Source organism: Scomber japonicus, chromosome 6, assembly GCF_027409825.1.
Source record: "Scomber japonicus isolate fScoJap1 chromosome 6, fScoJap1.pri, whole genome shotgun sequence".
In the NCBI taxonomy this organism is placed as follows: Eukaryota; Metazoa; Chordata; class Actinopteri; order Scombriformes; family Scombridae; genus Scomber; species Scomber japonicus.
In genome coordinates, this window is record NC_070583.1 from 16589390 (window position 1) to 16616034 (window position 26645).

The 26645-nt window shown below is 38.0% G+C and overlaps 1 protein-coding gene across 1 annotated transcript; it reads right to left on the bottom strand.

Annotated features, from left to right (window-relative positions):
* Window positions 1–4251: 4251 nt before the first annotated feature.
* On the bottom strand, window positions 4252–25766 carry LOC128359844 (SPARC-related modular calcium-binding protein 1-like). Its single transcript, XM_053320166.1, has 10 exons — window positions 25689–25766; window positions 17506–17680; window positions 16297–16530; window positions 15108–15155; window positions 13864–13958; window positions 13392–13573; window positions 11531–11604; window positions 10737–10830; window positions 7775–8127; window positions 4252–4471 (listed from the first exon to the last, which is right to left on the bottom strand). Exons 1-9 carry the CDS (start codon window positions 25764–25766, stop codon window positions 7776–7778), a joined length of 1332 nt encoding a protein of 443 aa, XP_053176141.1. The 3' UTR covers window positions 4252–4471; window position 7775.
* Window positions 25767–26645: the final 879 nt, after the last annotated feature.

The window sequence follows — 26645 nt, forward strand, 5'->3', positions numbered from 1 at the left end:
AATGAAACGTTTCCTTGCAATTATGACTTTTACAGCTTCTTGTCATTTTGAGTGACAGTTTCAAATTCATAAGAAAGCCATAATTAACAGGTATGTCTCATAATTACCAGGTCTGTATCTTATAGATAAAGATTTTGTATTTATAAGTTGCTTTTCTCATGATTATGAGATGCTAAATGGCAGCATTAAGATGAATATTGTTGTCTATGTAAGACCAAAGATAGGGCAGCATTGGGATCTTCTTGTGTCGAACAACCTGAATCAGCACATCCCAGCTACCATACTTGTGTGTATACAGCCCGTCCAGTATGTGCTTTATAGTAATATGTGAGATACATAAATCACAGTGAAAGGAACCGCCTCTTCCTCTGTGCCTCCAGAGGAGAGTCGTGCATCTTGTTTAATCTTGATGAATTTGTTCTGAGGCCCATGCTGGCCTGTACCTCACTGTGTGCGTGGTGTATGTGCTGACTCAGTCACCATGTTTTCATATCACTAGGATCCTATGTTGTCAGTGTGGCTCTATGGCCTCAAGAAGATATGAGGAGAAAATGGCAGGTATGGATTTAACTGCATGAATTATAGATTAATTCCAGCATGCAAATATCCCGGGGTATTAAAGTGTGTGTGTGTGTGTGTGTGTGTGTGTGTGTGTGTGTGTGTGTGTGTGTGTGTGTGTGTGTGTGTGTGTGTGTGCGTGTGTGTGTGTACATGTCCTCCTGTTCTGAAATCCTTGGCAGATTGATGTCCGTGTGTGACCTGCAGGCCATTTCTTTGTTGTAAAGTCATGGGCTTAGTGGAGCACTTCACTCTCAGTCTGTCACCTTGGGACACACACACACACAAACACACAAACACACATCCTTTATACCATTGTGAGGACACTAAAACTAAATGCCTAAACCCAACCTTTACTCTAAACTGAACGTAACCCAATTCTATTTTGTCCCCAACTGGACAAGCTAACATTTCCCATTTCCATCTCATGAGCACTTTGTGTTATATATATATACATATATATATATATATATATATATATATATATATATATATATATATATATATATATATATAAGATAATCAGTTCTGCTGTGGCTTGGTATAATTGGGGTGTGTCTGGGGAGTGATACATCGTTTTTGACTGCAGGAAGTCTCTTTGCCTGCTGGTGGTGCTGCTCTCACAGCTACCTTAGTGTGAGAGCACCATCTGTTGGTCACAGATACACCACCTCTCCAACTGCCCTGTGATGGAGCTGTGAACAGTGAAGAGGCCGTGGAAACAGGGTGTGGTCAACTGAATGAATTGAATGATGAAGTATAGTTTTTAATGTGTCTGTTTATAAGGCAACTGAGTATTTTTCTTCCTAAGGTAAATGAGGGTCATAGGCCTGTGTATGAATAAAAAATGCTGGATTGTGAAATCCAGCATAGTTGTATCTCTTCAGGCCACTAAAAATCATTTGAATTAAATCATCTAAAAAAAGAAAAATAAGATTAAAGTCCACACACTGCAGCTCCCAGTGCAGGTATTTATTTGGATATCACCAGAGTGACAGAGTCTTGTGCCCAAAAACGTCACACTGGTGATATTCTAATAAATACCTGCACTGGGAGCTGCAGTATGTGGACTTTTCTCTTGTTTTTCATTTGTTGTTTTGGTCCAGCACCTGCTTTATTCCTCTTTCTGGATGTGCGCAACCACCACAAAACTTAAATGAAATAATCTAAGAAAGAAAAAAGAAAAATCACTCTGGTGGAAAAGCTCTCAAATCACTGACATAGGGGTCACAAGTAAGGTCCAATTAGTCACAGTCAACTAGCACATGCTCATAGGTCTCAGCAACAGCTGGTGTACAGTGGTACTATTAACAGACACAACAGGTCTCGCAGTCCCGCTTCACATCCTGCCCAATAATAAAGTCTAGAATTCATCTAAAAAGTAATTTAAATTAAAAAGAATAACTCCATTTAAATATATAACTCCAGTCTAGTGCACATTTTAAACAATTGAGTTAATCAACAAAGCATTACAGTGTAATCTTTGAAAAGCTTCTTAAAACCTCAATGCTGACCTTTGACCTCTGCTGGCTGGCCTTAAGGGACAGATAAGCAGTTGGTCATTATTTCTGACAAAACAAATGTAGCTTTATGACAGACGACAGTATCATTAGAGCCTCCTGATAGAAGACACCTGGCTGAAGGCTGTTAGGTCACAGTGTCAAACCCACCCTTCAGATTCAGTCTGGACACCACTGAAGAAGAGAAATTACACGGATGAGAAGTCTCATCCCTGCAGCTGTTAGGAAGCCACGGTGCCTTGTTAGCATCCCCTCCAATCCCACCGAGTTACAGTGATGTCCTTGGGCAGGAGAGGAGCTAATGCACCCTGGGAAATCATGTTTACTTGGCCGTTATGAGACCTGATGTCCTTCTATTGTTTCCTGTTTATCTGCTGATTTGTTTATTGCGAGTCGCCGATTAGGGAAGCCGTTACTGTGGTAACCAGCAGCCTTCCTGCAGGACCAAACCGGTGACAGCGCGTCTCCTCTAACTCTCACTGGCACACAAACAACGTTCATACTATCATGGCTGAGGTGAATGAAAATGAGATAACAATATCCTTTTATTGAAGTCACATTTACAAACATCAGAGAAATGCATCAAAAACAGGAAATTACTGGATGTTCATCGGATCTGAGTTTCATGGCAGAGTCACAATAATTATCTTAGTGTCTTATAAGTGCTGTAGAATGATACGCTGTGTAAAGATATAATGTATAAAACAAATTATGAATTAAACATAATCAAAATATGTATCAAAATATGTTACATCAATATATTGGCAACATATATATAGAAAATATGGGGATGCTAAGGAAGTACGCTGCAGAGAAGAAGGCAGAGATGAGGACAAAGTATGGATGGTATAAAAAAAGGTAAATCTACGTACAATGTGGTGGTAAGATTTCACATCATTTTACATGCGTTTCAGATTATTGAAGAAAAATCTTGTGTATCTAGTTAACAGCTATCTTTAGCCTTAATTTGCCATCAATTTACAATTAATGCTGTAGTTCCCAAAAGAACAGTCCATCTTTCTATTAAATATAAGGTAAATATCTCTTATTCTACAGCTTGACTGTGTTTTCACAAGATTTTGATCACAAAAACCTACCAAGAAATTAATTTTAATTTCAAATTTCATAATGGATAAAAAGACTCCAAGGCTTTTTGTTACAAATAGGGCCAAATGCCAGTGATCATATAAAATGAATGCAGTTTTTACAAGGCTGTGTTAGTAAAGAAAATACTTGAAAATGTCTTTTAATGCCACAAAAGTGACAGACAAGGAGTCAAGAGTTGAAGGTGGATTTAAGGGAGATGTTAGAAAATAGGGTGGAGATAAAGGAAGGACAACTCATGAGCAAGACTAGCAAGTGAATGGAGGTTTAAAAAAAAGGAGAGAAAAGGAAGAAAGGATCAAAGAAAGAGAGGAGGAGGAAAGTGTGAAATAAGTGCTGCTGAGCAAGTTGAATAAATAGTGGGCAGTGATGTTTAGTGAATCTTTGACTTTGATACAGCTGACACTAAAAACAACTGAAACATCACTACTGCTTGAGGTGAAATCATTTCATGTTAATTTGACAGCTGTAAAAACACCCCAAATGTCTTTTACTCTGAAACTTGATGACTTTTCATAAAGTGTCCCAAAATGCACAAACATGAAGATATTTTAAAATGTTATACTTTTGTGTAGGCCCTACAAATGTTGAGGCTGTTCTGGGTCACGGGATTTGACCCATATCTATTGACATGTCTTTTAGTTAAATGAATAGTTAATAGTTTTAATAAGATAGTAGTTATGAGGATTTTTATTTTTATAATTTAGCAGTCAAGACTGATGGCTCTAATGGTTATATAATAATACAACAATAAACCCCACAGTTCCAAGTTCTTGTCATTTTCAGTTTCAATAAAATATATTTAAATCATTATTGCTGTGTTATATTTTCATGTCTTAGGTAAAATAGGACATGATATTGTGTGATAGTAGGTGTTTTTTCTCCAAAAATGAGTGGTGTAAAACCTAAAAAATACACTCTCTCTGCTCTCTGAAATATTTAATCACCCATTTATTGATCAGTCAGATCGACAATATAAATAAATGGGTGGTTCAAAATTTGGTATAGACACTTTTTATGATGGGATTCTTAGATCGATCAAAATAGAACATACTGTAGGGTGTAGAATATGAACAGTATGTTAAGGTTGTGTGTTGCAGATGTTTGGTGTATTTTTGGTGGACTACTTCATCCTGTGGACGGTGGAAATGTCTGTCAAAACTGATAAGAAGAGGATAAATAATGATGCTTTTTAAAAAAGAACCTTGAGCCTTGAGCCTTGAAAGATGACAATGATGTGGAAAAAGTTGGCCTTTGGTCATCAAGTGATTTATCTGGTTACTCTGCCTCTGAAAGAGAAAGAAAGAAAACAGTAGAAAAAATAAACAAAAAAATCAATAACTGAGATAAATCAGAACCACCGTCTCAGTTAATCTGACGAACAACAGGCAGCGTCTCTGGGGAGGCTGGTCCTCTGTCACCACCGGAGGTCACTGCTATCTCTCCCAGACACATGTTACTTCATGTCACACCTCCTTCTTGCCCTCTACATGCATTTTCTTCAATCTCTGAATTATCAGTGGCTCTGAACGCATCCTGTCCTTCCTGTCTTTCTTCACATTTTCCTTTCTGGCTGGCACCTTCAAATTGCTGCTTGTCTGCACAACTCTAGCTGTGCAATTCACCTTATTGCTTTGTTCGTCCTCTCATGCAGATTTTATCCTCTTTGTGTCCCCCTTTTTATATCCCCTTAAGCCGAGCTTAGTTCAAAACAGTGTCGAATTTAACTAGCAAAGTTCATTCTTGACCTCAAAAATAGTAAGATCCACTTGGAAGCTTTTATTGCAATTTTTTGGATATTGAGTTTTTGGTCCTTAAAATACATGTAGGTACTACATAAAGGCAAAGAAAACCAAATAGAAACACTCCAGCACAATATCAAACAAATCAAAAGTGCCCCATTCAAACCAGTCCACCAGAAGGCATTTAACATCTGTGTTAAATTCTGTATCATTCTGATTCCCAAACCCAGTCAGTGAATCCAAATGTACCTGTCCTCCTTCCCTCATTACTTACTACTACACAGTAAGTAGTTCAAATATATTTTTGGGAAATCAATTGAAATATGAGTGTTTCATTTTGTTGAAGAGTCCTTTATTTAATGTACATCCGAAAAGATTAAAAAAATATATATACTATGACCCACATTATGTATATTACACATACTGTGAGTAAACACATAAAATACTGTTCTCTCTCATCTTTCCTTTATGTCTCTACTGTACCACACACTATACTATGTAATAACATGTCTTTATGTGAGTTAATGGGATCTGTAGGTGCTTTGAGTTCTCTAGATGAACCAGATATTTTGTTATGTATATGTCAACAGAAACGCCATAAATATTCATGTAGAAAAAGAGTCGAGACAGGTTGAATAGTGAGCTAGTGACCCTCCCACACTCATAATAACAGCCCATGCCTCTGCAACTCAAACACACACACACTCCTCGGGCTGTCACAGCCGTCTGCGGCTGCCTGATTAGTGAGCTGGTGTCACAGCCGGGCTATGACTGATGGCTCACTGACAAGTAGGCCATTTTACTACTGCCCACGTTTGTTTTGATTTTATGAAGATATATAAACACTCCGACATTGGTGGGTGTAATTTGTCGGGCATCCGTCCCGAAACTCTCAGCTCTCCTGGGATCAACAGGAGCTACAACCTAGAGAGCAGAAACAGATCTTTTATCACTCCCTGCAGACCAGTGAGGACCCACTGTAATGCTGTGTGTGTGTGTGTTTGTATAAAACAGATGCTTAGTTGTTTTTATAGCACGGTAAAAGTAGCACTAATTAGCTGCCCAAACATTAAAAGACTTTTTGGATTTAATGGTCAGTTTCTGTTTTTAACACTTCAGATAAACTGAATACAACTTGAAAAGAAATATATTAATCTTTTGAATTATGATGCAAAATATATTTGTTTTCATCTCCAAAAAGAAAACCATGATGTGATCAGTTTCAGCTGATACCAAACAGTTTATCACTGCATTTTCTTTCTAATGTTTATTTTCTCTCCCCAACTTGGCTGATCTAAGCACAAGCTTTCAGTGGTGTGAGCAGCAGGTTTGCTCTGAGCACCAGCTTGAGGCAGAGTGGGAACTTAGTTTCCTGTAATTATGCCAGCAGCTGCACCTGTTATGAATCAGGTTAATTGGTTGATTGGCTCAGCACAGGAGGCACATTCACAGCGATAATGGTGAGTCACAGCCTAATACTTTCTTCTGAAATTGTGTTGATCCCATTGCGATCAACACAATTTTTTGACACTGAAAACTACTAAAAGTGGCGAACCTGACACCTTTTTTATGTTTAAATGTATTTATAGCTTAAGTAAGTGTTAGGCAGTTACAATAGAGTAGCAGTTATGACTAGTCTGTTAGCAATACATTTTAAAATTAAACTCCACTCACAATAAGAAACATAGGCTCATATAATTTTCATTGTGATCCTATCTGATTATTGTCATGTCTCCTCTACAAAATGTGCTTTTTTTTACAGGGCACATACACTATTCACAATTTAAGCTTTTGTGTTTAATGAAGTTTAAAGAAAACAAACTGATGACCTTAAATTAACTACCTAAGTAAAAGCCAACATTCACTATATCCCTGTTTTTTAGGATACTGATATTTTATTATTATAGGTACTAACTCACTGCATACAGATTGGGAAAAAGTACTTTGAAAGTAGTCCAAATGGTGAAATGGACTGCTTTAATACATCGCATCTTTGAAGTCTTCCGACCACTCAAAGCACTTTACACTACATGCCAACCTTCACACGCTGATGGCAGAGGCTGCTGTGCAAAGTGCCAACCTGCCCATCGGGAGGTCTAATGCTCATTCATTCACTGACACACACACACACACACACACACACACACACACACACACACACACACACACTTGGAAAACAGGATATTTTCGACTGATACTTTGGATTATATTATATTCATTCAGCAGATCCTTTTATCCAAAGTAACTTATATTTTTCCCCAAACACAGTCACACTGGGAATACTGGTTCTGCATCTTGCTTATGGACACCTTAACATGTGGACAGGAGAAACATGGGGTCTAATCATTGATCTTACAGTCACAAGATGATCCGCTCCACCTGAGCCACAGCTGCCCCATGATACAGTACATATAAAAAATACAAAAGCATAAAATACTAAAACAGTAATCTTGTGCCATACTCTTGACCGCTGCTTTTATTTATACTATTTAATCCTATTTATTTTATTTAAATGCAATACCCTCCATATTATGCTATTATAGCCGCATCTCACTTTTTTATAGCCTACTATGTCATCTTTTTTGGCTGCTTGTGTGTCTTGTTTTCATCTGGTCGTCATGGTTTTTATTGTCTTAATAGCACCAATGGAGTTGCACCTGTAATCTCATTATATGTAAAATATAATGACAATAAAGTTCTACTCTATCTACAGAAAGCAACAGAGAAGCCTAACAGAAAGTTAATCAAAGATATTTGTATATCTGCATGTTTGGAGATCACTAATATTAACAGCAAATATTTCAGTCAAATAGGTATTTTTTTACACCCATACACGTAGCTCTAGCCCACCTCAGAGGCCCAGGCAGACCCTCAGCTCCTCCAGCGTCAGGCCTCGGTCTCCGTCCCTGTCACAGTACTGAGCGAACTTCTTGGCGCACCGCCGTGGCTTTAGCCTCCGCCGCAGGAACTGACGAAGGGGTCGAGCCTCACGTTCACTCAGCTTCCCGCTGGAGTCGACGTCCAGCTGACTGAAGTGCCACCGCAGCACAAACTCTGGCCTGGACGACTCCACAGTCTCTGGAGCAGCGGGAGGGGAAACGTCCAGAGGTGAGAAGGAGGAGGAGGAGGAGGAGGAAGAATCGGATGAAGATGAGGAAGGGTTGAGTGAGGTTGGAGATTTGGAAGGAGGTATGTTGGAGGTCCTTGTAGAAAGAGATGAGAAGTGAAGTTATTTCTTTATTTTATGTCATTAATCTTTTATTACCTTTCATTTTACTTGGGTATTCTTCATTTTTTATATTTTTATCCTACCTCTGTTGTTTCCTTATTGCAGATTCATGAGCGTTATGATAGCATGTTCTCTGTTCCTGTTGTTATTGAGTCTTTTTGTGTGTGTGTGTGTGTGTTTGTTTTTTACTATGTTAAGCACTTTGTGTTACATTACCATGTATGAAAAGTGTTATCCAAATAAAGTTTGAGCGATTGACAGTGTTTTCAAGTGTTCACACCTCCACCAAAATATATTCCACCATCACAATATCCCTGCAGAACTCAAGAAATATCAAATTGCAGCCTTGTGAAAAACATGGCTCCTGAGGTTCCTTATTAGTTATTCAGCAAGCAAAAAAAAAAAACAGATAACTTCAATTTTCTACATCAAACCAAAATACAAATTACTGTAATTTCATAAACACCAAACATAATGTTATCAAGAAGAATAAACACTGGATATGAGCAAATTTGCAACAGTGCCATCTGAAATAAAATTGGCCTGTGGTATGTTAAAAAACGGTAATACTGGAAGCTGGCTGCAATAGAAAGCGAGCGATAGAGAGACGAGGGTGAAGGATGAGACGCAGATGGGTTGAAATTGAGTGGGTTGGGTGAACAAGTTGATGAAAAAAGAAAAAAAATTATAATGGTGAAAAAAAAATATAAAAGCCCAAAGTCAGCGTGTTTGTACATGAACTGAGAGGGAAACAGATGGAGGGAATGGGGTTATTACAAGACTGAAGCACTTAATTGGCAAAGAGAAGCACAGAACAGGCAAACAGATGGAGTTAGTCTGTGCTCTTCTTCCATCCCTTTCCATCGGTTAATCAGGTCATTGATCAGGCCTGTGTTATGCTCTGAAGTGTGAAATAGGCTTTCATTTGGCATTTTTGAAAAGCACATCAGTGCCGTAATATAGCAGCAAAAGAATTTTGCGTTCCATTGAGAGACTCCCGAGTGCCAAGAAGAATATAAGTATAATTTGGCCTAATTTAAGGTAGCCAGTCGTCTTTTTGACCCCATATGGCACTGTGGGGAGATGTTTTGATGAGATGGTTCCAATATTATTTGTATATCGTGTCCATTGTCCGACAGACTACTGCTGTGCAATTATACTTATGCAAATGTACAATATATAAATTGACACATTTATTCATATTTTTATAGTTCTTTGAGTTTTCTTGTTTTCTTTTTTGTTTTGTTGCTTATATATGTACGTGTAGATTGACTGTATATGAAAATGGAGGTCATGACAGCTCCCCAAACGCCCCCTAGTGTCTGGCTGCAGTATAGGACATAAATCCTGACCCTTCCATGTTAGCAGACAGGACATGAGCTTTTTTTGTGCATGTGCATGTCAGATAAATTAGTTTTCTGTCATTTTAGGTTGTTCTTATCACACTGATGTTTGTCCAACTGCTGATTTTTCAGTTTATGCAGTTTATTTTTAAATAGTTATTGGATTATATAAAAAGGGGGTCATACCACCACCAAACTCTACTGCACAGACTGAAAATCAAGCAAGGCTTCTATTTCTGCATAGCGGCAGGAAGTGGAGACAGAGACACATGGTTCATATTATATGCAGTCAATGATCATGTCCTGTGAGCGTGGAAGCAGAGAAAATAGAATACCACAAGGCCATATAAACAATACAAAGCTAAAAATGTTTAGTGTGGTAGACAGGGTGGAAATGTCTGGTGCAACTTCACCTATTTCCAAGGTGCATGGAGAAGGATTTTTTTTTTTTTTAAGTAAAAGCTGCTTAACAGACTAACGCATTCAGCTTGTCGCCTCCATTAAGATCATGGACTACACTACAAGTGTTGCTGGAGCTTTGACTTTCTTCAATATATGACATTCAGCCACGAGATGACGCACTATAGCACATCTCAGACCAAAACAAACGTTTGGATCGCTTATAAAGTTGGAAAAGAAAAAAGAAATGAAAACAAACTCATGAAACTCACATAAAACAGTCAAATTAGACAGTTCTGATCCAATTTAATGAGATTCTGTTGCTGCATTGGTTATATCAAATGTTTATATCAAACTGTACAGTAATTTAATCGCTGTAATTTGAGAAAGTTTGTTACCGCCATCTCGGAAATGGACATGGAAGAACTCACATGCACCAACATGCACTTGCAGCCAGACCAGCTATTAAAACAAAGAACAGAGAAGCTCAGAAGGAGTGTGACTTAATTATCCGCTCCAGGTGCCATTACTTCATTGTATCCTTACATAGTAAACAGTTTGATTACATCTATTGAGGCTGAACTTTAATGATAAATACAATGTAGTTTGGATGTTGGCCACATTGTGTCTTACCTTTAAGTTTACCTTCAAGACACCTTTAGACAGAACTTTAGATACTCAACAAGTTAATATTTCTTGAAGTTAATCAAAATATGATCAGAAACGGAGTACCCAATTAACAAATCTCTACAAATATTCTGAATTATTATTTAAGTTTTAGTCATATAAACTAGGGCTCTGCTGGGATTTTCACAGGTAATTAAACAATAGTTAGACTTACTGGTAGGGACTCAGACTCCCAGTATGCTCTGCTTCCAGTTGCAGAGCTCTGACCAGACTCTGCAGGAACTGCTTCTTATGAGCCCCTGGACATCCTGAGAGAATAAATTACATCTTCAGATTACAAAGTCACGAATATCTTTGTTTACAACCAGACTGTGCAGCTGCATGTCAGAGAGAATCTTTCAGCTTGGTGATCTGGTTCAACCACTGGTGGGAGAAGTATGCAGATCATTGGCATAAGTAGGAAAACCATAGTATAAAAATTACTCCATAACAAGTACAAGTCCTGCATTCAAAAGCAAATACTGACAACAAAATGCACTTGAAGTATTAAAAATACTCATACAGAATTGCCCCTGTCAGTATTATGAGATCGAATCATTATTAGTAATGCGTTAAAATGTTAGCAATACTTTAATGATGTTGTTGGTTGAGGAAAGCAATATTTCTCTCTAAAATGTGATAGAGTATAATAAAATTGATATACTCAAGTACATCAAAACTATACTTATTGTACTGAGGTGTCTGTGTTCATAATACTGAATTGCTCTCTAGGTCATGTTTGTGGCTTGGTTTCTTAGCCTGACCTCCCTCTGGAATGGTGACATGCAACACAATCCCTACGAGGATAATTAACACCTTGTATTAAATTATATATGAAGTAAACAGGAGGAGGTGTTTACATTCCTCTAAACTGATTCAGCTAATTTTCTATACCTCTAACGGTACATTTCAGATATAATTGATACAAATCAGTTTTTTCGAGCATGTAATTCAAACAGTGATATTTACCAGGCAGAGGTTTCTCTCGGTACATCTTATCTGGTGGTGCCTCCTCAGTACCAGTGCAGTCTGGGATTCGATTCCTCCAAAGAACAAAAACAGCAACTTATATTTCAGTTAAGCAATGCTACACTTATAATATGTATTAGAAGTAGAAAAGCCTGAGATTGTCTGTTAACTGCTGGTATAGGTAGGTTAAAAAACAGTGCTCTATAATTTAAAAATTAACTAAATATTAGGTAAACTAAATATTAGAAACACTTCTCTGTATAACACAATATAATCCTACAGCATCATCACCTCTCTTAAATGATTTAAACAAACATTATAACCTTCATGAAGGTAAGATTTTGCTTTCTAACCTCAACACAAACTGTATCATCCAGTCATGAAACTCACACAAACTTCAGATTGTGGTTGAATGTGATCCAATTAACCAAAGCACATCTGTAGCTGGTCATATAATTGCTTTTTATGATGTCACATAATGAACTTGTGTTTATACTGTAATCCAAAGCAAGTTATTCTTTTAAAGACAAACCCAGGAAGTGCCAAGATCTCTGGGAAAAATATACCCTTAAAAATCATACAATATGACATGAAAAAACATGATTAATTAAGAGTACAGTTATTGGACCGTTGCTTATTCTGTTCTCATTTGTTCTCATTGAGTGAGATGTCATAGTGTCTATTGGAGCGAATGCTTCCACTGTCCCCTGTAGACCACTGTAGTTATCTGTGTAACTGATGTGATTTATGCAAATGTTTAGAAATGTGAAATTATGTAATGCTACATTTAAATTAAATAATAAATCTATAATTAGACCAGGCCAAAAGTTCATTTTTCTCTCCTTGGGAAATTTGCGGAAAAGAATTAAACACTTTTTAAATCCAGCCAGAGATACATGGCTTCATAAAAAAGAAAAATTAGGCCTCAGGAGGGTTTTCCTCACATCGGGGAACCACATCAAACCATCACATGAAAACATGACACACTTTCCTCTCAGGTGTTTGTGAGCAGCTGAGCAACAACACTGACAAAACCCTGTGAGAACAGAACAGTTCAGGCATGGTTTATTCTGATGTGTTCTTCTTGTTCCTTTATCCCTCTCCAGACACATTTTCAGATATTTATAAAATACTCTAGTTTGAATGATAATCTGTATGTGATATGTCTTTTCCACATCTGCTCCTTTCTCTTCATTAAATATCCACATTCTATAAATATGCAAATACAGTTCACATCAGAGAAGTTAAGAGGTAGTAAGTAAAGAGTTCTCCTACTATTGTAAAGTCCACTCAGTGTTTGTGCTCTGGAGGTTTCCACATTTGTTTTGCAAGTTGCAGTTTTTGACCAGAATTGGCTTAAAAACTATTTGTGAAGTCACAAATACTTGTTGACCCACCACTCAAAATCAGATTTTTAATGAGAACAGAGAAACTTTCCACTTTCAGCAATGAAAGTGAAAACAAACTCTGCACATACATCATTCTGCACAGTGAAGCTCAAATACCCAACTGAGAGAAGAAAAAACATGTTTTTGAGCGAAGGGAAACTCAAAATCCCCACATAGGGAACAGAGCCAGTAATTGGTGTAAAATTGGATGATTAAAATTGAAATGCTTCTGTGTGACAGTGTGTAATTATATGTATCCCTGCCTATATAAACCAGTCGGATCCAATGAGGAGGAGGGGGAAGGGAGGGGAGTATGGTAAAGGAAAAGTGGGAAGAAAAAAGACAGAAAGAGAGTGTAAAAAATGAAAAGAAAAAGAAAAGAAGAAAAGAGAAAGAAAACCCCCAAAACAAAATATTCACAATCTCAATGATGACCCAAAGAACTAACTGATTGGCTGACACTGCTTGATTACTTTGCAGAGGTGCCTGGTAGTGGCCTGCCGCTGTCCACCCTGACACACCAGCAGTAACCCGTAGCAACGTGACACTGCACGGGACTGTAGAAGCCATCTGCAGTGCATTCTGGGATAAAACGCTCCTCTTGCCTGGCTGAACGCATCTGAGAGAGCAGCGACACTCGCTCGCGCTCACACGTCTGAGGACTGCCTGTACACACATACAAGTTAGGACACACACACACACACACACACACACAAAACAACCTGCATGGTGACAGTGTATTTAAGAATTTCACAGACAACAAACCCTTGATTTAAAATTGTTTCCCTAACCTTTATCTAATCACAATTGTTGTTTCCAGGATTATTTTATAGTAGCCGTATTGTATATGCAGACCATAAAAAATTCAGTTATCCTGACATATTTTTCCACACACATATTTTTAAACATCACATCAGTCCAACAGCATGCAGCAGAAGCACAAACACACTGACTCTTACCAGTCGGTTTTCTGACAGAGCGGTTTCTTTTGGGGTCAGAGTTCATCAGGATGGTCACCCAGAACGGAGGAGCTGTCATCTCTGAACAAGAGAATATTACTGTCAAAGTACACTGTTTTAAGGTATTTCTGCTTTGTGGAGATTCAGAAGAGAGTGAGGAAAAGGCGAGAGAGAGAAAAGCCAGTAAACTGCACGCAGCAGCTCTTAGTCTGTGATAGAAACATTTAACAGTGGTTATGGGTTTAAAAGATCATTTGTATTAATCTACAAAGTTTTAATTATCACTACATGTGGAGGGACACCAGTGTTTAATCTAGGAAAACAAGTCAATACATCATCTCAGTGATGGTGGACAGAAATTTCTCCTCTGTTGCAGCTTTGCTTTGTGATTTTCACTGACAAGGCAGACACATTCTGTTAAAGTCTTGCAGCGTGAAGCGTATCAATCCTGCTGGGACACCAGGAGCCGTAAAGCCTTTTATTTTATCGGAGCAGAACAGATTATGCTTGAAATCCACTTTTCCCTTTGGGGAGATATCTTTCCAAATTTAAAGTTTCTTTCATTGGCTGTTGAGTTTTTTCTACTCAGCAGGTCAGTCGGACCACCGACTATAACCTACAGTTCCATATCCTGTTCTAATAAATCCATAGAGTGGATTAGGGTACTGTGTGCTCTGACTGATCTGTTTACCTTATTTACATATGAATACAATACATTATATCAATACCTAATATCATTACGAAATCCCCAATATGTTTACTTGTTAAATCAGAAGACAATTTTAATATATTGTACTCAAAAGGAAAATGGCACATATATTAATGTACCTTGTGCCAAATCTTTTCAGCATTAGTGGATTTTAGAATCTGGGACAGTTCACACTGAAATTGGGGACACTAGTTTTTAGGCTTAGAAATACTTTGATTTATACCAAGCAGCCTTATCTTCGTGAGATAGGTTAAAATACTAGTAGCCAGTCTGTTCACATGTGTAATATTAAACAATATAACTTACACAGTACGCATACACTAGTTAGCTTTTAATTGAATAGAAAAAGGTTAGTTGTATCACATTAGTCAATGTCTTACATTACCCTAATCCAACCTAAATTTCTAGCTTGTTATAGTCATGGCTGGCACAGGACTGTTATTGGTACTGTATGTCACCACTAAATGACATGTTAGTCAAGTTGTCTTTTTTAGGTCAAGACACAAGGTCCAGTTTCTCACCTGCAGGTTTTCTGCTGTCCAGCGTAGGTCCAGGTTCATCAACATCATCTGGAACAGGAAATAAATGTACTGGGTAAGGCACACCACAATCTAAATGAGTCCATACAATCTCTCACACTGTGAAGCGAGTTGAAATATATCACAGACAAGATGAAGAGGAGGGGGGAAAAAAGAAAAGTGACAAGAATGAGGGATGAGGTAAGTTGTTACAGAGGGAGGAAAGTGTGGGAAGAGTCAGAGGATAACAGAGAGAAAATCAGATGGAGAGAAACATTTTTGGAGTGTTGGCATGTGGAGCGGTCTGTGAATGTTTGATTTCTTGCAGGTGTATCTGGCATAGAAATAACCAGCGTCATGCCGGGAAAAGACAGATAAAAACACAAATGAGAAACATACAGAACTAAGAGCTATATATACAGTATATATACAATGGGAGGATTAAACTGCTGCCTTAATGAATGTAGAGCAGGCAATAATACTGCTAAAAAAACAATATCCCACCTTTGATTGGAGCTGAATCTGCATCAGATGTCTGAGCCAACTTAGTGATATGATCTGTTTGGGACAATATAATAAAGCACAACATCTCATTGTGGCATATATTCACATTTCAGTGCAGATATCAAGAACAGAGTAACAGAATTTGCCCTAAAACTCTTACTGAACAGCAGGAGGTGGAGACTGATTAGCCTTCTTTGGATAAATAAAGATTAAAGGTGATAAAAGCTGAATTTGAACATCAATTAAACATAAACCCATTGATTTTTAGGAAACATTATCAACAAAGGAGAAAATCACCAAGATGACTATGAGTATCTTTTACATCATTTCACACTTCAAAAATAACTAAAAATGCTAAGACTTCCTCCTGAGTGGAATATAAACTCACTTCCATATCAAGTTAAGAGACAAACTGAGAAAAAAAGAATCATTAAGAAATGGGTTTGTTGGAAATGTGGCATGAAATAAAATCATCTAATTTGTAAATGTCTTTATATGAAGGCATCAAAGAATGTTCATAATATATTGATTTTTAAAATGCTACACATACAAACATGAATATACATATATTTTGTATATCGCCAAACTCTACCCAACTAAACATTGTTTGGGAGATTGTAAAATAATCTATGTTCAGGAGGCTTTCTAATAATTTGCTGTAAAAATCTCTGAATAAAGTATATCTGACCAGTGCAGTTGGGGGTCACATGAAGGACTGAGGTCCCGCTGACAGGCTTTCCATCAGGGGTGGAGCACCAGCAGTATCCGGTCTGGTTGTGGCACTGAACTGGCAGGAAGTGACCGTCAGAGCTGCATTCTGGCACAAAGATGGCAGCTGCAGGGCTAACATGGCCGCCACCGCTGTGCGTGCTGGCCTCCAGTGCCTGAGACCGGGCCAGATGGCATTTGGACTGGCTCGGATCTGAAATAAAAAGGATAAGTGTTCCCATTGATAGGGAGTGTGGAAAGTGTGAGTGTTGTTCGCTGCGAACATAGACTTGCATAGAGTCTCTCTGCTGAACTCCACACAATAAGAAGTTGTTCTTTCTCAGCTCTGTAGACTGATTCAAGAGGATTTCAGTGTTATGAAAGGGGGGTGGAGAACTTTCTAAACTAACTAATTAAATTAAATGAACTAATTAACCAAAATGAACTTCTTTCATTCAAAGAGCAATTCACCACTACTGTCATGTGCCGTTAGAAATTGCATTTTTTTTTTTTGCATATAGTATACAGTATATGGTTAAAAATGTTATTCTTTTGTATAGGTGCTACAAATGTTTGTCCATTGAGGCTGTTCTGGGTCACATTTGACCCATATCTATGGCTTTTAGTTAAATTAATAGTTAATATTTTAATAAGATAGTAGTTATGAGGATTTCTTTTTATGATGTAGCAGTGAAGACTGATGGCTCTAATGGTTATACAATAAACCCCACAGTTCCATAAAGTTCTTGTCATTTTCACTCACTCAATCATTATTGCTGTGTTATATTTTCATGTCTTATGTAAAATAGAACATGCTATTGTATGATAGTAGAACTCAGAAATGAGTGGTGTAAAACCTAAAAAATACACTCTCTCTGCTCTCTGAAACATTAATCAAGGTCTAATCACACATTTATTGATCAGTCAGATCAGCTATTGATGCTTTGTAAACAGATCTGTTGTTCAAAATTTGGTATAGACACTTTTTAGGAGGGGATTCTTAGACCAGGTCAAAATTGACCCAGAACATACTGCAAGCGTGTAGAATATGAACAGTATGTAAAGGTTAAGCCAGTAAGTAATTCAGCTACGATGCCTTCAGAAAACTTCAGTAACTCAACTTACAGTATAAGCAACATACTGTAGGAAACATATAGTAAATAACAACAGTCTGTGTGCAAGTGTGTACCTGAGCAGTTAGCCTGTGGAGCGAGGCGGAGCTGTGTGTTGATGCACTGCGCTCTCTGGAAGGCGCACAGCGATTTGTACAACCTGCCGTTGCTACCACACACAGGTCTGTGGTGCCCCCTCTGGCAGTCCAGGACACAACCGCGAGGCCACATGTTCTCTGTGATCAGGAAAGGCTACAAAACACACAAATATACAGTTAGTGCTATTTCAGTTTTCTACTTTTACTGTGTGCTGCAGTCTGTTCTTCTATTATTCATGCAGCAACACCATATAGGTTTCCTCCTGTAATTTTGTCCCTGCCATACAATTGCACAACAGAACGAGGTGCATCAGAATAAGATATGTGTGAAACAAGGGGTTACAGTAAAAGGCATGCCATGACCTCTGCATGGCTGGCTGTGGCAGATAAATTGGCAGTGGCTTTTACTGTCATACCTGGAAAAACTCGGACTAAGGACTATGAAAAAAGAAGGGAAGAGCTCAGAGACACAGAGTGAATGTGTTAAGAAAGGAGAGAGGGTGTTTGTCACAACTGCCAACACATCTGAAACATGCAAATATTTCAGGATGGCTGAGCAGAGAAACACCTGTGAGAGCTCCAGTTTTGCAAACAACTGAGTGAATAAACCTCACTAATTATGGTGAGGATGACAGCATCTTTCCTGCAGAGAGACACTCTCAATCTCTGCATCTGCTGTCAGGAACTGTGAAAGAAGGAGGAGGAGGAGGAGGAGGTGGTGGAGCAGGAGGACTAGAAAAGGGAGGAGGAAAGGGGGGGATCAGCTTTATACCTGCCAGGAACTCAACTATACTGAGGAAGAGTGAAAGTTTTTAAAGCTAAATGGGAGATTTTGCACATTATGCAAATTAAAACTATACTGCAAACAAATAATGAATAAATGTATCATAATGTCCTCACAACCTATACTTTATCCTGTATAACTGTGCAGGAAAGAAGCAGGTAGGCCTGTCATGATAACTACTTTTATTGGACAATATATTGTCTCAGAAATAATCGTATAAATTCACTTTACACTGTCTTTAAAGGAGAGAACAGGACAGGACAGGACAGGACAGGACAGGACAGGACAGGAGAGGAGAGGAGAGGAGAGGAGAGGAGAGGAGAGGAGAGGAGAGGAGAGCAGAGGAGAGCAGAGGAGATGAGAGAGGACAGAGTCTGGCGAGCACCATGAACCAAATTACTCCCACATGCTCCTCAGCTCAGGATCACACAACCTTCACACACATCTCCAAAATATACATTGGATTCGTCACACTGCCACAGACTCACTAAAAACAGCTGAAACAAGCGAGGTAACACACACATGTGCGCACACAGCAAAAACATTGCATGTAGAAAGTTGGCTGCTGAATACCTTCTCACTTTTTATCAGTACCTCTTTGTCCTTCCCCCTCCTCCCTCTCTCCCTCTCTCTCACACACACACACACACACACACAGATACATTTGCCATGCTGTATTTTAGAGGTGAATGAGACCTCTGTGCCTTAATTACTGTGAAGGTGTTAATGTATTGACTGCACTGATCAATGTGTTACCTCTCTCTCTCCCTCTCTCTGTCTCTCTCTCTCTGTCTCTCTCTCTCTCTCTCTCTCTCTCTCTCTCTCTCTCTCGCTGTGATCTCATAAAACCTGTAGGTCCGCCACTTAAAATCAGTTAAGCTCAAACATTCAACTGTAGGAATAAGAAAAAAACACATTTATTTAAGTGGAGGGTGACTTTAAATAAATGATAAAGTAACAACAATTATAATTAATTAGTCACATTATCAACTATAGCCTATAGAATAACACATTTTAACCATTACATGCTGTTCAGGGTCTAATCTGACCCATTTTTACATTTGAGATCAGTAAAAATTACTTTTTTTTCTTTTAACCTAAAATTTGATGAACTTAACATACAAAGAAGGAAATATATTCAACACATAATAATCCAAAATGTAAAAATGTTCATTCTTCATTTTTGTTGAAATAATTTCTCCTGTTTTATATAACATTGGATCATTATATAGTGTTTTTTAATGACATTTTTTCTCATAAAAACTAAAGAATTGACTGTCTCTGCTGTCTGAAAGCTTCATTAAGGATTAATCTCAAATTTATCTGTGACTGATGAAGTATTTATGAATAATTTGTGGTTCAGAGGTTTGTCATTGAGACTAATAGTGAGGACCGGTCAGAATATGAACAGTATGTTAGGGTTAAGATACATTACCATTAAGGCTCACTTTAATGAGGAAAGTGTATGCTCATATACTGTACATATGTTGAAGGTACAGGCAGTAAGCAAGTTGTGCCACCTTTTGATTTAAGTGTTTTATATTCCTCCTCCTGGTGGATGAATAGGTCACTTTACTTCGATCCCTTATTTAACAGTGAAAATAAATAAATCTGTGTGCACACACTTGTTTGACACTTTCTCTTTCCACTTTTGTTGTTGGCATTTCTCAACATGTGTCTGGAAAAAAAACAACCAGTTGAAAGGGAAGACGTCAAAGTATGCCTTTTTGGAAGGGCAATGGGGAATAAAGGAGGCAGTACAAGGAGGAGGAGGAGAGGAGGATAAGGGGAGGCAAACTGGAACACAGCATAAGGGCATAACTTAACCAAAGTCTGAAAACTGTAGTCAGTCCAAGCAAAGCACCTTCAGCCTGAACTCAACAAACAGCTGATACACAAAGAACTTTATAACTATTAATAGCTGAGAATGTAAGTTACCTTTTATCAAGGTGAACATGAATATCTCTCTAATTAAATGAATACGGAAAAGAGGGCGGAAAAGGAAGAAGAGGACGAATGAAAGTGGAGGAATAGAAAGTCAATGATGAAGAAAAGGAAAGGAGGCAGTTGGAGTGATGGAGGAAGAAATGTAGGAGAGGACAGAAGGAAGAATGACAAATAAAGGGAGCAAAAGAAAGAGAACTTTAAGAATACCTGAAGGAGTGAATGACCAGACTGAAAACATGATGGGATAAAAGAAAGGAACAAGAGAGGGAATAAAATGAAAAAAGGATGGAGAAAATAATAGGAAATTAATGATGGTATAATAGAGTTAAGTTTAGAAATGAATATGGAAAAGAGGGAGAAATGGAAGAAGAGGAAGATTGAAAGTAGAGGAATAGAAAGTCAATGTTAAAGAAAAAAAGGAAGGGCGGCTGGAAGATAGGAAGAGCTGGAGTGATGGAGGAAGAAGTGGAGAATAGAAGACAGGATGAATGATGGGAAGAATGATGAATAAATGGAGAAAAAGAAGGAGAACTTTAAGAATACAGAAAGGAGGAGTGAAGGACCAGATTGAAAACATGGTGGGAGGAATGAAAGGAGCAAGAGATGAAAGAAGGTGAAAAAGATTATGCTACAGTAGGAATATGGGAAGATCTGAGGGGCAAAAATAAAAGAAGGACGATGAATACAGGGAGTCACTGAGGATTTGATGAGTAAGAAATGAAGGAATAGTGGGAGGAATGAAGAAATGAAGGTACAATTGTGGGAAGAATGTAAGGTAGGATAGAAGAAAAAAAGGAAGGAATAAACACATGTTAACAAAATGTGATGAATGTCTTTCTTAATTCATCACATTTTGTGTTACCTCTAATTTGTTCACAATGCCAGATGTACAGAAGGAAGGTCGAGGGAAAAAGAGGAATGGGGGAATGAATGAAGGAATGAACAGAGGAGAGGGAAAGGGAGAAGTGGTGTAGTAGTGCAGCAGCCCAGGTGCAAAGTAGTGGGCAAACTGGATTTCCTGTCTGTCAGGTAGAACTGCAGCAGCTACAATATCCTCAGTGTTAAAACAATTACCACCAGTGTTTCTGGGCCTATAAACCTTGAGACATGAGAGAGAGAGAGAGAGAGAGAGAGAGAGAGAGAGAGAGAGAGAGAGAGAGAGAGAGAGAGAGAGGAGACAGGAAACGAGCAAGCAGCAGAGGAAGTGAGAACAAGCCAACAGTGTCTCCTCGTGCCTCACACCTTCCAGATACCGCCGACCGACTTGTTTTAGGAAAACATTAAAAACTCATCTCCAGAGCTTTGCGAAATATAATGTGTGGCCTAGAAAAGAGTCGCTGATGCTGCTTTAGGCGTCTGCTGTTGTCGTACATGGGAGGAGCTCGCTGAGGAGTGAATAGCTCACTTGTAAATGCAACACTTTTTCTGTCTGCCATTAACCTGTACGGCATATGTTAAAACTGATCATTAACACATCACACATACACGCACACAGGGATGATTATAACATGTTTAATAGTTCAGGGGATTCAGTGTGTGTGTGTGTGTGTGTGTGTGTGTGTGTGTGTGTGTGTGTCTGATGAAGAATCAGGTAGATTCCTGCAGGTATAAAGAGAGTGTCTGTGCTGCTCAATTCATATAAACCTTAAAGGAGAAGAACAGTATAGTTTTGTATGTTTTAGCCCATTAATCACAAATTACTCACGCTTTACATGCATTTTTTAGACTGATTTCCAAGTGCTCAAAAAGCCACTGTGCTCAGATCACACAAGTGCAGAAATGAAGCCAACTTACAGATACTTGGAAACTTAGTTGAGTCACAGTAAAGTGAGAACTACTCCACTTCTCTCGTAAAAGGTCTGTTTTTGTGGTGTTTCTGGCAAGCTCAAATACTGTATGTGCCTCATGTTATCTGTCCATAGTGAATGAGAAAGACTCACCACTGTACTGGACTGTAAACACCTTTTAACAAAGAAAAGAACATGTTTTCTTATTATCATTCAACAACTACAGGCTCTGACAGTGTGCCAACACTAACACTCACATGTTAACATTCAGGGAATAGGTTATTTTTGTCAAGGTTTTTTTTTAAAGGGGGCGTATTCTACACATTTCCAGGTCTATATTTTTATTAAGGGGCTCTACTGGAATATTTTACATGATTTATAGTTCTAAAAAAACTCCTGATGTATCTTATACTGGTCCATTGTGCAGCCCCTCAGTTCAGCCTCTGTCTGGCACAGGCTGTTTTAGCTCCTGTCTCTTTGAGGTCCCCCTCCTCATGAGCCCACTCTGATTGGTCAGCTCTTGGAAGTGGCATATTGCTGATTTGTTGGTTGGGAGACTACACAAGTAAGAAAAAGAAGTAGGCTTTCACTTCTTTTTCTTATTCTGTACTCGAAACGGAAACTCAAACACATCTGTACACGTTGGAGCCAAAAATATGCATGTAGACAGTCTGTGGAACAACTTTAGCAACAAAAGCTATAAACGGTCGTTTGTGGGCATGTGCAAACAATTTGATGTCATCACGAGAAGGAAGTAGAGGTAGAGATAGTTTTAGACCTCTGACCATGTTTAACATCTGACATCATAACAGTATAAAAATAACAGAACATTCTAAAAAAGCATGATAGGTCCCTCTAAGTTTTACTGTACAGTAAGTACAGTAGTAGATACCACTGTACATACACTATGGAAGGAGAACAGGTTTAAAAAGCTTTAAAATACTACTTTGTTAGTATATTCAGGTGATAAAGCATTAAGCAAAAATGAAAATTTTACTCTCAAGACTCAAATTTCTGTTCTTCCTAGAAGCGCTTAAATGCAACACGGGATAATTTTTACACACAGTCCTGCTCTGAACTGCATTACAACATGAACAATACTTTGACTGGGACATTATAGTGGCGTAACGTTTACTGTTATTGATTACAGCCAATAATAAACTTTGGAAAGTGGTTGACAGTAATTTATGCTTTATTTGTACTTAGTAAGCTACAACATGCAAATCCACTGGTGTGATCCTCCATCATACTTTATGATAGATTTTCATATTATATGTTATCTTTATCTTTTCCTATAGTGCCCAGTGCAGAACTGTTGTCTTGAACAATTTATTGGTATTTCCATGTGATATCTTCATAACATTCACACAATATATAATCACTTCTACGTGTCATTATGTTATTTTATACTTGATATGAAGGTACTTAATGTTGTTCCCCCCCTTATAACCACATCCATATTCATAATGCAGCTAAGAATGTTTTGCTAATAGTTTCTACTAACTTTAGTGACCATAACATATTTTATATTTTATATTTCTACATGTACTCACAATGTAGTTGTGATATTTGCATAGCATCCTATCAAAATATATTATTGAATTTTCATGAGCTCTCTCCCTCTCTCTCACACGCACACACACACCTGCCTGTTTCCCCCTGAGTAGCAGGTTAAATATTTGCCTGGCAGCAGTGTGAGTGTGTTTGTGGTTTGGTTTTGCAGGCTGGTGTTACTCCCCTCTGGGAGCTCTCACGGACACCAGGGACAGTTTCTAAAACAAACATCATGATGAATCTCTTCATCCAGAAAATCAATATTGTCTTTCGCAGCCGAAATGACCCAAAAAATAATACCAGAGAGGCTTGGGATTGTATTGTCAAGTGTGTTCAGTTTCAATTACAAGCCAAAGATGATAAAGCATTGCCATTCAGAGCAACTGTGTAGCCTTTGTGCCCGTGGTCCCCGAACAGCAAGCCAATTGCATACATAAAAAGACACTGCTTATAGTCTGAGGGATTTTATTTTTGTTATCCAGTCTGGACAAAACTGAAAGGAATAGGCTAATGTTGCTGAGGGGTGTACTGTTTCTCTGGTTCCTACTGATGATTTTAAACAGTTAGAGGAGGGTGTTGCTGTAAAAAAAAAGAAAAAAAAAGCTTTTTTGTTTTTTTCTTTTTTACTCTTGAATTAATTAGTTTATCCTGATGCTATCTTAAAGTTTAGAATTGTTTAAATATAAGCTCATTACCATAGACGTTGATTTTTTTCTGAGCAACTGTATTTAATTAATATTCCAGTAATGAGCTAATCAATCACCTTTATAAAAGTTACTGTGTAGTCATTCCTCTTAATGTGTGTGTGGCTCAAGTATTCATATCATTAACTTAAAGAACCAGTGTGTTGGATATAGTGACATCTAGTGGTAAGGATGTAGGTTGCAGTCAACTGATTATCCCTCCCTTCCTCCTCCACTTCTGACTGTGTAGGAAAATCTACACTGACCGCAAAACTCACAAGAAAATGCACAAGGCCCTCTCTAGAACCAGTGTTTGGTTGGTCTGTTCTGGGTTACTACAGAAACATGGCCGTACGACAATGAAAACACAATTATTAGTTGCAGGTGATTATACACTAATTAAAACTACGTATGAATAGCCTATTATATCCCATTTCTGCCATGTCTGTTCCACTAGATGCCACTAAATACACACACTGGTCCTTTAATGTAAGTAAAAGTAGCAAAAATACTCCTATATACGTAAACACCCCATGCATTGTACATTTGAAGTAGAAATTAATGAGCAAAAGTTTGATAAGATTATTATTACTGATACATAAACTTTTTTTTTAATGTAGCTGGTTGATAAAATGTTGACTGCTTTTTATACAATTGAGCATTTTAATGCATACAATTTAAAAACTGTAAAATATTAATCTGCAAGTAACTCCAGCTGTTGGGTATAGCCTAAATGTAGTGGAGTATAAGATATAGAGATATAGAGATGATCATTCTTAAGCATGGTTCATTGAGATTTTCAGAAAGGTGATGTTTATTATTGAGGACATAGTTGTTGGTGCAGGTGCCTATACTGAAATGCCTTATATTGAATGGTGTTCCTAATATTTTGTCCACTCCATACATGAGGGGGGATACATATTAGGAGCACTTTTCAATATAGTGCACCCTTTATAGTGCCACTACGGCCTTAGTATTAAACATGAAGTATTGTTATACTATTATTATTATGTTATCACTCTTCTGACAATGTCAACACAAACTAAATATATAAACTTCCTAAAAGTAGAGTCTATGGCAGAGCTGATGTATTGGATTAAATTAGACTGCAAATGTGTTCCTAATAAAGTGGCCAGAGGATGTACATTCCACCACTGTATGGAACATTATAATCATGTATCTTATATAACTTATATAACAAGAAGTGCTTGAATGAATATATCATTTACATTTACACTCCGATTGATAAACTTGTGATTTGTGCCTCAAACGCTTATACACATGGAGCAATATTCAGTTTAGTACACGGAGTTTAAACTCAATTCAGCACATTTCTGCAGACTGTTAGACAGAATTAATCACTTCCAAAGACCACCTGCAGCAATGCATGTTAATATCACATCCTACCGCTGTCCTGTCGGCCTCCACACACTCCGAGAGCAGGAAGACGAGCAGCGCGCGGCAGGTGAAGGTGAGCGCGAGCATCATTCCTGCAGCAGCAGACCAGAGGAGGAACGGCCGCGCGCCTTTAACTCCCTGTTGTTCCGAGGTTTGTGCGAGCGGATCGTCCACAGCCAGCGTGCGGTTGATAATAATGGTGAGAAACCTTCTTCACATAGACACAAGGTCACGACTTAGCCGCCCCTTCTTGTAAAATCACCGAGCTGCTCATGATGTTGTTGTTGTTCGGTTTGTGTGCAGCAGCTGGATGGCGGTGGTGCTCCCGCGCGTAAAAGCAGGTCCTCTCCTCTCCAAATGTACTGCCCATTTCCGTTCCACGTTCCTCAAACCACTCCATGCAATCCATAAAGAGTGGCTTTAAACAGGCTTGGGAAGGTTACAGATTACTAGCTACTCTATTTAAAATGTAATGAGTAATGTAACTATTTCAATTACTTCAAAGTAATGCAACTTATTACATTTGATTACTTTTTCTAAAGTAATCTAAGTTCAGGTGTTTTTCATGGATACTGACATGATTTATAAGAGAGATCATTTCTTATAAAGCAAGATTTATCTCTCATTTGAAAATGTATTCATTAGTTCATGTAGATTGTAGAATATAAAATAAAGATATTTGATGAAAAAAGTCAAAAGTCTGGCATGGGCTTAATTGTTACTGCTATGCCATTTAAGCCTATGTGTGCTCCAAATAAGCCCATATCATGATTTATTTACAACATATAAAAATATATTGTTTTCAAAGAATTAAAAACAGCAATATATTTTTTCACTAACATGTTAAATATTAAAAAATGAGGAAAAAACCCTCCTGAGCAAAATCTTAAAGGTCTGACTTCAGATGTAACCCCCTTTGTAATCATCAACATGTTCATTAGTAAGTGTAAAACACTGGCTTTAAAG

What these genes read in the sequence shown, in the direction of transcription:
- LOC128359844 (XM_053320166.1), bottom strand. Translation starts at nt 25,766, where the DNA reads ATGCTCGCGCTCACCTTCACCTGCCGCGCGCTGCTCGTCTTCCTGCTC. An exon ending in CTACCAGGCACCTCTGCAAA is followed by an intron (nt 11,605 to 13,391) that starts GTAATCAAGCAG and finishes TGTTCTTTGGAG; the next exon opens with GAATCGAATCCCAGACTGCA. An exon ending in CCGAGAGAAACCTCTGCCTG is followed by an intron (nt 10,831 to 11,530) that starts GTAAATATCACT and finishes TTATTCTCTCAG; the next exon opens with GATGTCCAGGGGCTCATAAG.